General features: G+C 46.9%; 1 protein-coding gene across 4 annotated transcripts in view; it reads left to right on the plus strand.

The window, feature by feature from the left end:
• Window positions 1–15,561, plus strand: part of NMNAT1 (nicotinamide nucleotide adenylyltransferase 1) — a 36,193-nt gene that overhangs the window by 17,996 nt on the left and 2,636 nt on the right. For 2 of the 4 annotated variants that reach the window (XM_058161143.1, XM_058161140.1), the window contains exons 2-4: window positions 11,186–11,356; window positions 12,611–12,794; window positions 14,793–14,932. In XM_058161143.1, the coding sequence (XP_058017126.1) occupies window positions 11,239–11,356; window positions 12,611–12,794; window positions 14,793–14,932 (442 nt within the window). In that variant the 5' untranslated portion in view covers window positions 11,186–11,238. Of the gene's footprint in view, window positions 1–11,182; window positions 11,357–12,610; window positions 12,795–14,792; window positions 14,933–15,561 lie in introns of all 4 variants that reach the window. The other 2 variants (XM_058161141.1, XM_058161139.1) reach the window with 1 other exon arrangement.

Below are 15,561 nucleotides of genomic sequence, written 5' to 3' on the forward strand. Positions count from 1 at the left end.
TTCTTAAAGCAGTTTACCACTGAACTTATCTGTTTTGAGGGTATTGGAGTATTGCTGTTTGAGTGCTCAACAGAAGACAATGAAATGGTACAGGGGTATTTATTTATTAACATTATTTATTGATTTAAGGGTCTTATATAGTGGTGTCATCCAATTTTTTTTACTACTGGTTCTGTGGGTGTCGCTTGGTGGGTGTGGTGGGTGTGGCAGGGGAAGGATACTGCCAAATCTCTATTCCCACCGCACTCTGGGGCCAGCCAGAGATGGTATTTGCTGGTTCTCCGAACTGCTCAAAATTTCCGCTAACGGTTCTCCGAACTGCTCAAAATTTCCGCTAACGGTTCTCCAGAACCTGCTGGATTTCACCCCTGGTCTTATATAACATGACAGGTCATCTGGCTTGTGACTGTCTAGTAGAATAAGTCAGTGGCAAATTTTCCGATCATAGTATGAAAGCTTTATGGAGCTTCTGCCATGTGCTTAGGCTGCAGCATTCACACTGTACGTGGACGGATGGCATAAAATCAGTGCTGCAAAACTACGAAGGCTTTTTCTGCTTTTCACACCTCTCAGCTGCAGCCTCAAAAGGCAAATTCTTCCACTCAGGTTGATTGTAGATTGAGGAAAGATACCTTTTCTTCAATTCTGTGCTTGGGAGATGATACACGTATTGCCTAGAACCGTGATAGAAGGCGTGCCAGAGGTGGCCACACGGAGCCATATCGATGGGCATACGAGCTCAGCTCTGGCACGCATGTGCGCACCGGGCCTTCTGGGCCCACTGGGAAGGCCCGTTTTTCACTCTCTGCAGGCTCCAGAGCCTTTCTAGGAGCCTGGGGAGGGCGGAAACGGCCTTTCTCATGCCCCCGAAGGCTGGAAACAGTCCCTTTCCCAACTGGGGGAAGCAAAAAACGGGCCTCTTGGGCCCACCGTACCATCATGTGCCAAAAGCGGAGGGAGCATGTGTGTGTGTGTGTCGCATGTGCATGGCTGGGGAGAGCGGGGGGCATAGAATTACGGGTTTGGGCACGCACACGTGTGACCACTCTGTGCTCCCCCCACTTTTGGCACGCGATGGCAAAAAGGTTAGCCATCACTGGCCTCGAATTTAATCCTGAAATTATCTACTTTGCTACTTTGGAAGAGTTATAGTGCTCTCGCCCTGTCACTTTGTTTAAATTGAACCGTCCCTGGAATCGCAAGGGGGGCTTCCATAATTCCGCTCTTGGCAGCCTTCAGGGACTTTCCAAGGTGCCCTGGATATGTTCTTGTCTTCTCCTTGACAAAGAAAACGAAACCAAGGTAGAATCCTTTTAGCAGAAAGTTGTGTTGTTGTTTTTTTTCATGGGTCTGGCTGAATCCAGTGGTCACGCACGGCTAGTCAGACGTGCCAAAGGCAGCCGCATTCAGAGACCGCTTCGTAACAGATTCCTGTCTTGGCTTTCTTGTCCAGCGTCAGTCCAGGAGAAATGACATTGGCAAGCCAGAATAACCCCAAGAAGGAAAAATAGGCTGCAAGAGAGAAAGAGTCACAGGGTGAAGGAATGATAGGTACCGTATTTTTCGGATTATAAGACGTACTTTTTTTTCGTTTCCCAAAAGGGGGTGAAAATGTCTCTGTGTCTTATAGATCGAATATTGCCGAAGCCCCGTTTTCTGAATGGGTGGGTGTTAAAACCCGTGGATTATGCAGCGAGAGAAGGAGGCAGTTTTTTCCCTGCTTATCTGCTGAGCCCCAAATTAGGAAAGGCTCGAATAGCCAATCTTTTTTTTTTATTTGCATTTATATCCCGCCCTTTTCCGAAGACTCAGGGCGGCTTACACTATGTCAAGCAATAGTCTTCATCCATTTGTATATTATATACAAAGTCAACTTTTATTGCCCCCAACAATCTGGGTCCTCATTTTACCTACCTTATAAAGGATGGAAGGCTGAGTCAACCTTGGGCCTGGTGGGACTTGAACCTGCAGTAATTGCAAGCAGCTGCTGTTAATAACAGACTGCATTAGTCTGTTGAGCCACTAGAGGCTTGGAGTAGATTGTGCAGAAAATACCATTTGCTCTGAATATTAAATAAAGGGCCGTGGTGGCTCAAGGCTGTAAGAAGCCTGTTATTAAAACCAGCTGCCTGCAATTACTGCAGGTTCTAGTCCCACCAGGTCCAAGGTTGACTCAGCCTTCCATCCTTTATAAGGTAGGTAAAATGAGGACCCAGATTGTTGGGGGGGCAATAAGTTGACTTTGTAAATATACAAATAGAATGAGACTATTGCCTTACACACTGTAAACCGCCCTGAGTCTTCGGAGAAGGGCGGGATATAAATGTAAACAAAAAAAAAAAAAAAAGGCAGGTTCGGGCTCATTTTTTTTCGACCTGCACCGATTTAAAAGACGAATGTGATCTTTTCATTTTCCTCCTATATTTTGCTTCTGTGTCTCAGCACCAACTTGGAACCACAGAAGATACACAGCCGACTTGTAACAAAAGTCAGATCGCTGCAGATAGCACACTGCCAACTTGTAGGGGCTAAGACGCTGAGCTTGTCAATCAAATGGTCGGCAGTTCGACAGTTCGAATCCCTAGCGCTGCGTAATGGGGTGAGCTCCCGTGACTTGTTCCAGCTTCTGCCAACCTAGGAGTTCGAAAGCACGTTAAAAAATGCAAGTAGAAAAAATAGGGGCCACCTTTGATGGGAAGGGAACGGCCTTCCGTGCGCCTTTGGCGTTGAGTCATGCCGGCCACATGACCACGGAGATGTCTTCAGACAGCGCTGGCTCTTCGGCTTTGAAACGGAGATGAGCACCGCCCCCTAGAGTCGGCAACGACTAGCACAGATGCGCGAGGGGAACCTTTACCTTTAACTTGTACAAAGAAAAATCGCAATACTTACTGGCCGATATTATGCTAGCCACTGACAGAATCATCGAGAGGTAATAGAGCTCAGGAGTGGTTCTGACCTAGGAAAGATAAGTATATATATATTATTTATGATAAAGGAATTGAAATTGTTTTCTAATATTTTAATTGAAGCGGTCTTTATTCAGAATTACCCTCCGGTGCAAGGAATTCCCTTAGGATTCAGAACAGACCTTCTTTTAGGATCGGAAACCTTTCCTTGGGAAATCAGTCTAATGCCATCCCTCCACGGTAAAATGAACTCGTAGAAGTATATGAAACAGTCCAGGTTTGGTCTGATTCAGGTGCAGGTAGTCCTCGATTTACAACAGTCCATTTAGTGACCATTGAGAGTTGACAAAAGTGGTTTTTTTAGGAGTGTTCGTCACACTTAACAACTGTTGCAGCATCCCTACAGTCAATGTGATTTACGTTCGGATGCCCGACAAGAGGGGTGGTATTCATTTACCTTCGCAAATGTGAGCGCGCGCCACCTCCGCGCATGTGCAGAACTTTCCACGCATGCGTAGAGCATCAAAAACGGGACGTTGATGACATCCGGGCAGGTGGGCGGAGCCTCCTGCAGCCGCCGCTACCGGTTCAGGCGAACCTAATAGAACCGACTGAATACCACCACTGCCCGACAACTGGTTCATATTTATGATGGTTGCCGTGTCCTGGGACCACGTGATCCCCTTTTGGGATCTTCTGACAAGCCAAGTCAATGGGGCAGCCGGGCTCACTTTAACGACCGTGTGATTCCCTTAACAACTGCAGTGGCTCACTTAAGAACTGCGGCCAGAAAGGTCGTAGAGTGTTGCGGAACTCACGTAACCACTGTCTCGCTTAGCAACAGAGCTCGATTGTGTTCGTAAGTGAGCCGCGGCGGCGCAGTGGTCAGAGTGCAGTACTGCAGGCTACTTCTGCTGACTGCCAGCTGGCTGCAATTTGGCAGTTCAAATCTCACCAGGCTCAAGGTTGACTCAGCCTCCCATCTTTCCGAAGTGGGTCAAATGAGGACCCAGATTGTTGGGGGCAAGAGGCTGACTCTGTAAACCGCTTGGAGAGGGGCTATAAAGCACTGTGAAGTGGTATATAAGTCTAAGTGCTATTGCTTCCTTCCTTCCTTCCTTCCTTCCTTCCTTCCTTCCTTCCTTCCTTCCTTCCTTCCTTCCTTCCTTCCAGTGGTTAGAATGCAGTATTGCAAGCTAACTCTGCCCACTGCCAGCAGTTCGATCCTGACCAATTGGCTCATGGTTGACTCAGCCTTCTATCCTTCCGAGGTGGGTCAAAGGAGGACCCAGATCGTTGGGGGCAAGAGGCTGACTCTGTAAACTGCTTAGAGCGGGCTGTAAAGCACTGTGAAGTGGTATATAAATCTAAGTGCTATTGCTATTGCTAAATCAAGGTCTGCCTGTACAAGGTTTTGGGGTTTTTTTACCCCAATGGGATGAAACCTGATGGAGGCATGAGCTACATACGCATTGTGGGGCCAAGGCAGTGAGTAGAGTGATATAAGCTCCTTCTGCAAAAGAGGCAACTCCAAAAACCGAGATGGTGGCTCTCAGCTCCCAAGGGATGTGCGGCGTCATGGCTAAGATCAAAGCCAGCCCTAAAAAAAAGGAGAGTAAGGGGGAGGAAAATGAGCTTATGGAGATGGGCATGCAGGCAGAAGCGACAGGTCGAGCTCTGCGCAATCCTGAAGGGCATCCGTGGCAGTCTGTTCGCGTGAGGTATACACAGGGGAGGGGCTGCTGAAGGTTCTCAGGGGTTCGGGAGAACCTGTAGCTAAGATTCTGTGCAGTTCGGAGAACCCCCAAATCCCACTCCTGGCCCACCCCACCCAGGAGTCCCCACACGGCCCGTTTTGGATGCAGATAAGTGTAGGGCACGCACGGAGGCTCGGGGAGGGAGAAAAAACGGGCCTACCGGAAGTTCAGGAAGGGCCCATTTCCAGCCTCCGGAGCCTGGGGAGGCTGTTTTCGCCCTCCCGGAGGCTTGAGAAAAGCCTCTGGAGCCTGGGGAGGGCAAAAACACACACACACACCCCCTGCCGTGGTGCAGGAAACCGACTAGGCCACACCCACCGAGGCCACGCCCACCCAGCAACCGGGCAGAGAACCCCTTGCTAAAATTTTTGAAGCCCACTTCTGGGTGTACACGCCTCTCCCCCCCCCTTGTCTTTTTCCGCAGCACAAATGTTTTAGATTTGTGAAGCGAAAAGAACGACGCGATGCCTTGGAGCGACGCATAAAGGGCTGCGGTCGCTCAGTGGTGTCGTGGGGATACGCGTGCATCCCCGATGACTCGTGATGCTCTGCTGGAAGCCTTCGCGCACCCGTAGCGAAGAACGTCAGGACGATGCTTCCCACCAGGTTGTAGAGAAGGGGCTGGTTGCAGTAGTGAGAAGATTTAGGTCTGGAAAACAAGAAGGGGGATGGGAGGGTGGTGGCAAAAGTGGGGCGTCAGTAACCAGGTGTTTCAAGTTCACAAACAGCAGTTTTTCGGGCGTTAAATTGGAAGGCGCAATCCTGATATTTTATACAAACCCTTCTGCCCGAGAGTTCGCTTTTCCTTGTTGGCGGGCCATGCTGAGTTCTGCTGAATGTACAGAATATTATATTGTATATGTACTTTTGAATAGAATTTACCTTTAACTTTGCACTTCGCTTCATTTCTGCTAGTGCCATGCCAGGCACTTTGCTTTTCCCACTGGGAAACTCCTTTGCTTCTCTCCTTATTTACATGTGCAGTCTGCATATTTTTAGACCTGTCTGAACTTTCCTTTCCTTCTCTCTCTTCCTTCCCTTCCCTTCCCTTCTTTTCTTATATTTTCCTTTCCTTTCCTTTCCTTTCCTTTCCTTTCCTTTCCTTTCCTTTCCTTTCCTTTCCTTTTTCCTTTCCCTTCCCTTCCCTTCCTTTCTTTCCCTTCCCTTCTCTTCCTCCTTCCCTTCCCTTCCCTTCCCTTCCCTTCTTATATTTTCCTTTCTTCCTTTCTTTCCCTTCCCTTCTCTTCCTCCTTTCCTTTCCTTTCCTTTCCTCCCGTCTCTCTTCTTCCTTCCCTTCCCTTCTCTTCCTCCTTTTCTTTCCTTTTCTCCTGTTTATCTTCTTCCTTCCCTTCCCTTCCCTTCTCTTCCTCCTTTTCTTTCCTTCCCTCCCGTCTCTCTTCTTCCTTCCCTTCCGTTCCCTTCTGTTCCCTTCCCTTTCCTTCCCTTCCCTTCTCTTCCTCCTTTTCTTTCCTTCTCTCCCGTCTCTCTTCTTCCTTCCCTTCCCTTCCCTTCCCTTCCCTTCCCTTCCCTTCCCTTCCTTCTCTTCCTCCTTTTCTTTCCTTCTCTCCTGTCTCTCTTCTTCCTTCCCTTCCCTTCCTTCCTTCTCTTCCTCCTTTTCTTTCCTTCTCCCGTCTCTCTTCTTCCTTCCTTCCTTCCTTCCTCCTTTTCTTTCCTTCTCTCCCGTTTATCTTCTTCCTTCCCTTCCCTTCCCTTCCCTTCCCTTCCCTTCCCTTCCCTTCCCTTCCCTTCCCTTCCCTTCCCTTCCCTTCAACTTCCAACATGTACCTAATTTCCTAATGCTAAATCAAAGAGTCTTTCTTAGGCCCTGCTTTCAAGGCCTGGGTGATCCTTTTACTATCAGTATGGTCTAAAATATCTGTCCCACCACAGCCTTCCCTTAAATTTCCAGCCCTTCAACTTTGGAATTTCGACCTCCGGGGGGAAAACAGAAAGTCATCTGTTAAGCCTCTACCACAGGCTTTAACCAAAACAAATCCCAATCCAGCCCCCGCCAAACCCTCATGGGACAGGCTGCGAGTGCTTTCTTCTCAAGAGCTCCTCAGGATATTCCAGCCGGCTGCCCCCGTGTTCTTGAAGGTACGCAATCAGAGGACAACGAAAAAGAACGGAATTCCACTTAATACCGTAGCAGGACGTAGAATTGGAGGAGAAGGATGGCAGTCCCAAGGGCAAAGATCACAAGTTGCCTAGCGAGAAGAACAAGGAAATAAATAAATAAATAAAATAAACAAGAGCGAGACTTATCGGTACCTTTATTGTTTGGAAATATATTATCCTAATTCTGTATAATTCGATAGTTAGCGGCAAGCAGTGTCAAGCGATGAATTTTATCCTTGTAATATCAACAAATGAAAACGTACCCAGAGTTAAGGGCCTCTGAGTGGCTCAGACTGGTAAGGCAGTCTGTTATTAACAGCAGCTGCTTGCAATTACTGCAGGTTCAAGTCCCACCAGGCCCAAGGTTGACTCAGCCTTCCATCCTTTATAAGGTAGGTAAAATGAGGACCCAGATTGTTGGGGGGCAATAAAAGTTGACTTTGTATATAATATACAAAAAGGATGAAGACTATTGCTTGACATAGTGTAAGCCGCCCTGAGTCTTCGGAGAAGGGCGGGATATAAATGCAAATAAAAAAAAAAAGTTATAAGTCCAAGAGACAAACCATGTGGGTGGAATGCAGAGGTTTTTAGGTAAAGGTAAAGGTTCCTCATGCACATATGTGCTAGTCGTTCCCGACTCTAGGGGGGCGGTGCTCATCTCTGTTTCAAAGCCAAAGAGCCAGCGCTGTCCGAAGACGTTCTCCGTGGTCATGTGGCTGGCATGACTCAACGCCAAAGGCGCACAGAACGCTGTTCCCACCAAAGGTGGTCCCTATTTTTTATACTTGCATTTTTTACGTGCTTTCAAACTGCTAGGTTGGCAGAAGCTGGGACAAGTCACGGGAGCTCACCCATGACGCGGCGCTAGGGATTCGAACCGCCGAACTGCCGACCTTTCGATCGACAAGCTCAGCCTCTTAACCCCTGAGCCACCCGCGTCCCGTAGACGTTTTTTTTAAGCCTGGTTTAAAACAGACGCAAAATGCAGTCTGCTTGTTTGACACTTCTGATGGTGTCAAATGAAACTTTTCACACAGAATTACAGAATTAATATTGTGCCCGAGTTAACGCCGAGTGGTGGCAGCTTACAGTCTGAACCGCAGGTGCTTTGGTAGCCATCGGCTGAAGTGATAGGCAGCGTGGGCCAGGCAGAAGTGAATCATAGCAGATCCGTCAAGAACCTGGCAAAAAAACAACAGCAAATGAAAGAATTTGTTCTTTAATTGTATAATTGTAAAGGCCAGGTTAAAGGCCTTTTCTTGCCACAGCGTTTTATCTAAGGAAAGGCTGGTCCTTGGTAGTGGAATATTGTCTTCCACATATACGACGTCTTCCAAGTGAAGTCTAGAAGGGCGATTCATTAAAAAAATATTTACATTTGCAAGCAGGTTTTAGCTGGGTTGATGCTTTGCGCTAAGCCGTTATCTCCGTGATGGCGAACCTATGGCATGCGTGCCACAGGTGGCACGCGTAGCTGCATCAATGGGCACACAAGTTCAGCTCTGTCGCGCATGTGCGCGGCGGCCAGCTGATTTTCGGGCCTTCTGGGCCCACCAGAAGTAGGGAAACAGGCTGTTTCCTGCCTCCGGAGGGCCTGGGGTGGTGGTGAGGAAGGCCTGTTTTTATTTATTTTTATTTATTTATTTATTTATTTATCACATTTGTATATCGCCCTATCTCCCTAGGGACTCAGGGCGGTTCACAGGCAAATAAAAAGGTACATATAAATACAAAATTTCTCTCCCACCTGGCTCCAGAGCCTCCCTATGAGTCTGGGGAGGGAGAAAATGGCCTTCCCCACGCCCCTGGAGGCCCTCTGGAGGCCAGAAATGACCTGTTTCCCAACTTCCGGTTGGATAGGAAGTGACTTTTTTGCTGTCCCCAGCCTCCAGAACCTTTTTAGGAGACCCTGGAGGCCGGGGACAGCAAAAAACGTCACTTCCTGTCCAACCGGAAGTTGGGAAACGGGCCGTTTCTGGCCTCGAGGGAGGCTGTTCAAGCTGCTGTGCCATGCTAATCGGATGCAAAGATAAAGAACGTGCAGGGGGCGGGGGCCCAGCTGATCATCGGAGTGAATCCTTCACTTCCAGCTGATCATCGGCGCTATCGGTTCGCTTGAACCGGTAGAATCCCACCCCTGTACTCAACCTCCTTCAACTTGTTGTTCCCCAGTTGTGTTGGGATGACAGCTCCCGGAATTCCCACTCATCTTTGGAATTCCAGGACTTCATCCTTCCCAGATGCTCCTGTACACGTGAAGTGTGCATTGGAGTCTTCCCAGCTTATGGGAACCCTGGGACAAAGGAGGGGTCGGATGTCCGCATCTTTGTCTTCCTTTGTCTGCCGCCCCCATCTTACCTGGATCGCCAGGTGATCGTCTGCGCTTCAGCTGATCTTCTCTCTCTCTCTCTCTGGGGAAGGAATTGGATCGTTCCCTTTCAGCCCCTCCCTGGGTGGATCACCCCCCCCTTTCCACCTTTAGAAGCGTCCTCCCCCCTCCCTCCAATCTATGCGTTGCTGCTGTCTACCTACAGAGGTGACTGGCCAAGGCGGGTATTTTTATACCTGCGACAGGCGGGGATCATTTTACCTGTATTCATTATTCAGATATTGGCTTCTTTGCTTTGGCGAATGTGCAAGGTTGGAATTCAACCCAGATCTCCTGGTTTGGATTGTTTTTTGTTTTTTGTTTGTTTTTTTGTTTGTTTGCCTCTGTCTTGGTCGGCCTAACGAAGAAGTGAAATTAAAAGCGATGTAACTTTAAAAACACAGCCTTGGGAAATCTATTCAGCTGATGTGGGGGGGAGGAAATGAAGAATGAAATATTATTTAATCCCTGCAAAAGCGATCAAATTATGACGGTACTGTAATGATGTTCATAAACTATCTGAAAAACAGACATTCCGTGTATTTATTTTATTTTATTTTATTTATTTATTTATTTTGTCACAACATCATATAAAAAGATTATATAGTATATAAACACATATATGAGTAAATATTAGGAGGTATAAACATATATATATATATATATATATATATATATATATATATATATATATATATATATATATATATAGGAAGAAGAAAAGAAAAACAATAGGACAGGAACGGTAGGCACGTTTGTGCGCTTATGCACGCCCCTTATGGTCCTCTTAGGAATGGGGTGAGGTCAATAGTAGAAAGTTTTTGGTTAAAGCTTTTAGGATTATGGGAAGAGACCACAGAATCAGGTAAAGTATTCTAAGCACTGATGATTCTGTTACAGAAGTCATATTTTCTGCAATCTAGATTAAAGCGGTTAACATTAAGTTTAAATCTGTTGGTTGCTCTTGTATTATTGCAATTAATTGGAATTATTGCAGTTAATTAATTTGCAATTAAATTAACCCCTGTTGTCCTTTAGTGGCTTGTATTACGATTTATACTGATTGTTTCCTAGTATGATTCGATTGCTGATTTGTACCCTATGACTATCGTTAAGTGTTGTACCTTATGATTCTTGACAAGTGCCTCTTGTCTTTTTATGTACACTGAGAGCTTATGCACCAAAGACAAATTCCTTGTGTGTCCAATCATACTTGGCCAATAAAGAATGGTATTGTATTGTATTTGCACAGAGGAGGCGAGACTACTTTGTAGCAGCCAAAACTACATTAAAACGGGCATTTCCAAAATATTGGCAAAACCTGAACTTACGGTCACTTAGCTGCATATTCATGAGGACCAGAAACTTGGCTTTTCTTCAGAGAGCAGGCTGATATAACTGCAGCACACTGCTCTCTTTCTATCAAATTTGCCATCGCCTTGTCGCAGCAGCCGGTGTGATATCAGAAGACTGCAAAATTGCAGGGTTTCCTTTCATCTACTTCTGTTGCATGGAACCGATTGGCTTTCTATGCTACCGTGTTTCCTCGAAAATAAAACCGAATCTTATATTATTTTTTGCTCCAAAAGACGCATTAAGGGCTTATTTTCTGATTAGGTCTTATTTTTGGAGGGAAATACGGTACTAAGTGCATCCATTTGGCTGACAATCTTAACCGGGGCATATTTTGGGGGTAGGGCTTATATTATGAGCATCCTGAAAAAAATGACGCTAGGACTTATTTTCCGGTTGGGTCTTATTTGGGGGGAAATATGGTACTAAGTGCATCCATTTGGCTGACAATCTTAACTGGGGCTTATTTTTGGGTAGGGCTTATATTACGAGCATCCTGAAAAATCATGCTAGGACTTATTTTCTGGTTAGGTCTTATTTTTGGGGGAACAGGGTAGTATGAACTTCTCTTACTGTTTTTGTTTTTTTGGTTCCAGTGGAAAATGAAAATAGTTTTTCTTCTTCTTCTTTTTTTTTAAAAAAACGTTTCTTTTCCCCCCCCTTCTCCCTTGAAGCAGGTGCCTGTTGCAACTCGCGTCTCTCCCTGCAAAAGGGGCTCCAGCCGAGGCCGATGGAGGATTCCGACAACCGAACCGAAGTGGTCCTGCTGGCGTGCGGCTCCTTCAATCCCATCACCAACATGCACCTCCGGCTTTTCGAACTGGCAAGAGATCACCTGCAAGAAACAGGTAAAACCGGGGTGGGGGAGCTTCGGTGAGAGCTTACGATGGAGGATGGGCTTCGTGATCCAACGGGCAAGTTTCCTCCAGGTGCTTTGGACGACAATTCCCATTATCCCTAACCTGTCAGTGGCTGGGTGATGAAATCTGTCAAAGGACGTATCTGGAGTGGGGGGGGGGGACTGTTGCCGTGGGTGTTCCTGAAGAGGAATCTGTCGGTCCACCAGTCTCATTTTCTGCCTCCTTTCGTTCGAAAAGAAGCGGTTTGAGTTTGATTTACAACAGAGCCTGTTGCAACTGCTTGTTTGTAACTCTTTCGGCTCTGGTACTTTTCTTTCCTAATTTCTAAAGTGACTGTTTTTCACTCTTTACGTGCCAGAAATGCGTGATTAATAATGAGTAGGAACCACAGGTAGTTGCAGTGCATTGCTCTATTTCTTAACTTCAGCAGTCTTCCCATCCTCCCTTCCTCCCTTCTTCTATCTATCCTCCTCCCTCCCTCGTTCACTCTTAAACTCCAGACTTCCTTCCTTCTTTCCTTCTTTCCCTCCCTCCCTCCCTCCTCCCTCCCTCATTTTCTTAAACTCCAGACTTCCTCCCTCCCTCCCTCCCTCCCTCATTCACTCTTAAACTCCAGAGTTCCTTCCTTCCTTCTTTCCGTCCCTCCCTCATTCTCTTAAACTCCACTTCCTTCCTTTTTTCCCTCCCTCCCTCATTCACTCTTAAACTCCAGACTTCTTTCTTTCTTTCCCTCCCTCCCTCATTCTCTTAAACTCCAGCTTTCCTTCTTTCCTCCCTCCCTCCCTCCCTCCCTCATTCTCCAGACTTCCTTCCTGCCTTCTTTCCTTCTTTCCCTCCCTCCCTCATTCTCTTAAAACTCCAGACTTCCTCCCTTCCTCCCTTCCTTCTTTCCCTCCCTCCCTCATTCACTCTTACTCCAGACTTACTTCCTTCTTTCCTTCTTTCCTCCCTCCTCCCTCATTCACTCTTAAACTCCAGACTCCCTTCTTTCCTTCTTTCCCTCCCTCCCTCATTCTCTTAAACTCTAGCTTTCCTTCCTTCCTTCCTTCCTTCCTTCCTTCCTTCCTTCCTTCCTTCCTTCCTCCCTCCCTCCCTCCCTCCCTCCCTCATTCACTTAAACTCCAACTTCCTTCCTTTTTTCCTTCTTTCCCTCCATCCCTCATTCTCTTAAACTCCAGACTTACTTACTTACTTACTTCCCTCCCTCCCTCATTCACTCTTAAACTTTATCGGCTCCCGCAGGAAAATACAAAGTGGTCAAAGGGATCATTTCGCCCGTGGGGGATGCCTACTTGAAGAAGGGCCTGATCAGCGCCAGTCACCGGGTAGCCATGGCAAGATTGGCAGCAGAAAACTCGGACTGGCTGGAAGTCGACGACTGGGAAAGCAACCAAAAGGAGTGGCAAGAAACCGTCAAGGTCCTCAGGTATTGGCCAGGACTGGGCATTTGTGCTCATCTTGCAGGAAAGCTATATTGTGGCTGTTTGCTCATAGTTTCTCAGCCCATCATACCAGTAAAGACTCAAGCCCAGTGTGTCTTAACGTAGACTGTTTTTAATAGACATCTGTGGGACTGGAGTGCAAGCAGAATTACAGAATAACAGAGTTGGATGGGACCTTGGAGGTCTTCTAGTCCAACCCCCTTTTCAAGCAGGAGACCCGATACCCATGATGGCGAACCTATAGCACATGTGCCATAGGTGGCACAAGGAGCCATACCTTCGGGCATGCGAGCTGTTGCCCCACCTCAGCTCCAGTGTGCCAGCCAGCTGATTTTCGGTTGGCCCCATCCACGCCTCCCCTCCCAGGAGTCTCCATGTGGCCCATTTTGGATGCCAGGTAAGTACAGGGCTCATGTGGAGGCTCTGGGAGGGCTTTTTCGCCCTACAGAGAGCCTCTGGGGGTGGGGAGGCCATTTTCGCCCTCCCCAGCCTCCAGGAAAGCTTCTGGAACCTGGGGAAGGAGAAAAACGGGCCTTTTGGTCCCACCGGAAGTCAGGAAACGGGCTGTTTCTGGCCTCTGGAGGGCATCCGGGGGAGTGGGGGATGCCGTTTTCGCCCTCTGGAAGCTTCAGGTAGGCGTGCTAAGCCCAAAATGGGGTGCGGGGGACGGGGTCGTGCACGCATGCGCCAAGGGGGTTGCGTGTGCATGCGCAGGGGGCGGGGAGGGGAGGCATTGAATTATGGGTGTGGACACCCATGCACGTTTCCCACCACCACCACGTTCTCCCCACGCTTTTGGCATGTGATGGCTAAAAGGCTAGCCTTCATTGCCCTATACCGTTTTAGAAAGGTGGCTCTCTAGTCTTTTCTTAAAAACGTCCAACATTACAACTTCCGGAGACAAGTTGTTCCACTGATTAACTGTCCTAAACATCAGGAAATTTCTCCTTAGTTCTAGATTGCTTCTCTCCTTGATTAGTTTCCACCCGTTGCTTCTTGTCCTGCCCTTGGGTGTTTGGAGAATCGATTGATCCCCTCTTCTTTGCGACAGCCTCTCAAATATTGGAAGACTGCTATCATGTTGCCTTCTCTTCATTAGAATAGAATAGAATAGAATAGAATAGAATAGAATAGAATAGAATAGAATAGAATTTTTTTATTGGCCAAGTGTGATTGGACACACAAGGAATTTGTCTTGGTGCGTAGGCTCTCAGCGTACATAAAAGAAAAGATACCTTCATCAAGAATCATAAGATACAACACTTAATGATAGTCATAGGGTACAAATTTAACACTTAATGATACAACACTTAATGATAGTTATCGGGTACAAATAAGCAATCAGGAAACAATATCAGTATATAAATGTAAATGTTGTACCTTGATGAACGTATCTTTTCTTTTATGTACACTGAGAGCATATGCACCAAGACAAATTCCTTGTGTGTCCAATCACACTTGGCCAATAAAAATTCTATTCTATTCTATTCTATATCGGTATAAATCGTAAGGATATAAGCAACAAAGTTACAGTCATAAGTGGAAGGAGATGGGTGATGGGAACAATGAGAAGATTAATAGTAGTGCAGACTTAATAAATAGTTTGACAGTATTGAGGGAATTATTTGTTTAGCAGAGTGATGGCCTTCGGGAAGAAACTGTTCTTGAGTCTATTTGTTCTGGTGTGCACTGCTAGTGTCGTTTTGAGGGTAGGAGTTGAAACAGTTTATGTCCAGGATGTGAGGGATCTGTAAGTTAAACTAAAGAGATACCTATCATCTTATATTATAGTTTATCAACATATATATACATATATGCCGATACAGGATACAATTTTGGGAGCAGAGATCTCTCCTCCCGGGCTTCTGTCCAGTATTGTGCCTCTAGATAAAACATGGGCTTAAATGATCAAAAGAACTTCCGTATTGCCATACTGCTGTGTGTATTTACGAGTGTATCTTTTCTCCAATGCTGTTCTCTAGATATCACCACCAGAAGTTGAAGCATTCCTATTCTGCCAACAGCGTGGAAGATGCTCGCCTTCCAAACAGAGCAAGCCGGAAGAGAAAGAGGCCAGCAGGGAGCCAACTCCCCGTTAGAATGAATCAACCCAAACGAAAATGTGAGTTGTCTTTCTAAACTACAGGTGGCAGGACGTTGTTCTGACCTGGGCTTCCTGAGACAGTAAAAAGCACACAATGAGTCCCAAAAACCTTATTTTTATTTCAACGGCTGTGAATTCTGTTCATTCACAGCCCGTGATGACTCACAGATGGTTTGTAAAGAGTCCGACAGACGTCTGCCAGAGTCCTTCGGGATAAGGCTGATAAGCACCCACCTTTATCTCCCTTGGCACGCTGCCAAAGTCCTAATTGGCAATTAGCTTTGCAAGGCCACACGGAGCACAGAGTCAAAACGGAGCTTCAGAGTTTAAACCGATGAGCACGAACAAAGTTGCTTCCTGCAAAGGCTCACGTGCCTTTGCTTCTCCTTTATGTTTTATGGGAAGGGCCAATCATCTCCAAGCCTTACTCCTGAGTCGTCCTTTTTGCTTTAGCTGCTCTTCGCATGTGTGCACTAAGAACAGGCTCCTCCTGTTCCTCTGCCTCTCTGCTGTCTGCCTCTGGAGGCTCCTGTCGTGTCCCACTCCTCTGCTGACGGCCGGGTCAGGGAAATCCGAATCAGGCGTGCCTCCGCAGCTCTGCCAAAGTCCTAGCAAAGTCCTCAGGGCAGGCAGGAGACCAGAAAGTG

This window comes from Ahaetulla prasina, chromosome 18 (genome assembly GCF_028640845.1).
Source record: "Ahaetulla prasina isolate Xishuangbanna chromosome 18, ASM2864084v1, whole genome shotgun sequence".
NCBI classification, from domain to species: domain Eukaryota; kingdom Metazoa; phylum Chordata; class Lepidosauria; order Squamata; family Colubridae; genus Ahaetulla; species Ahaetulla prasina.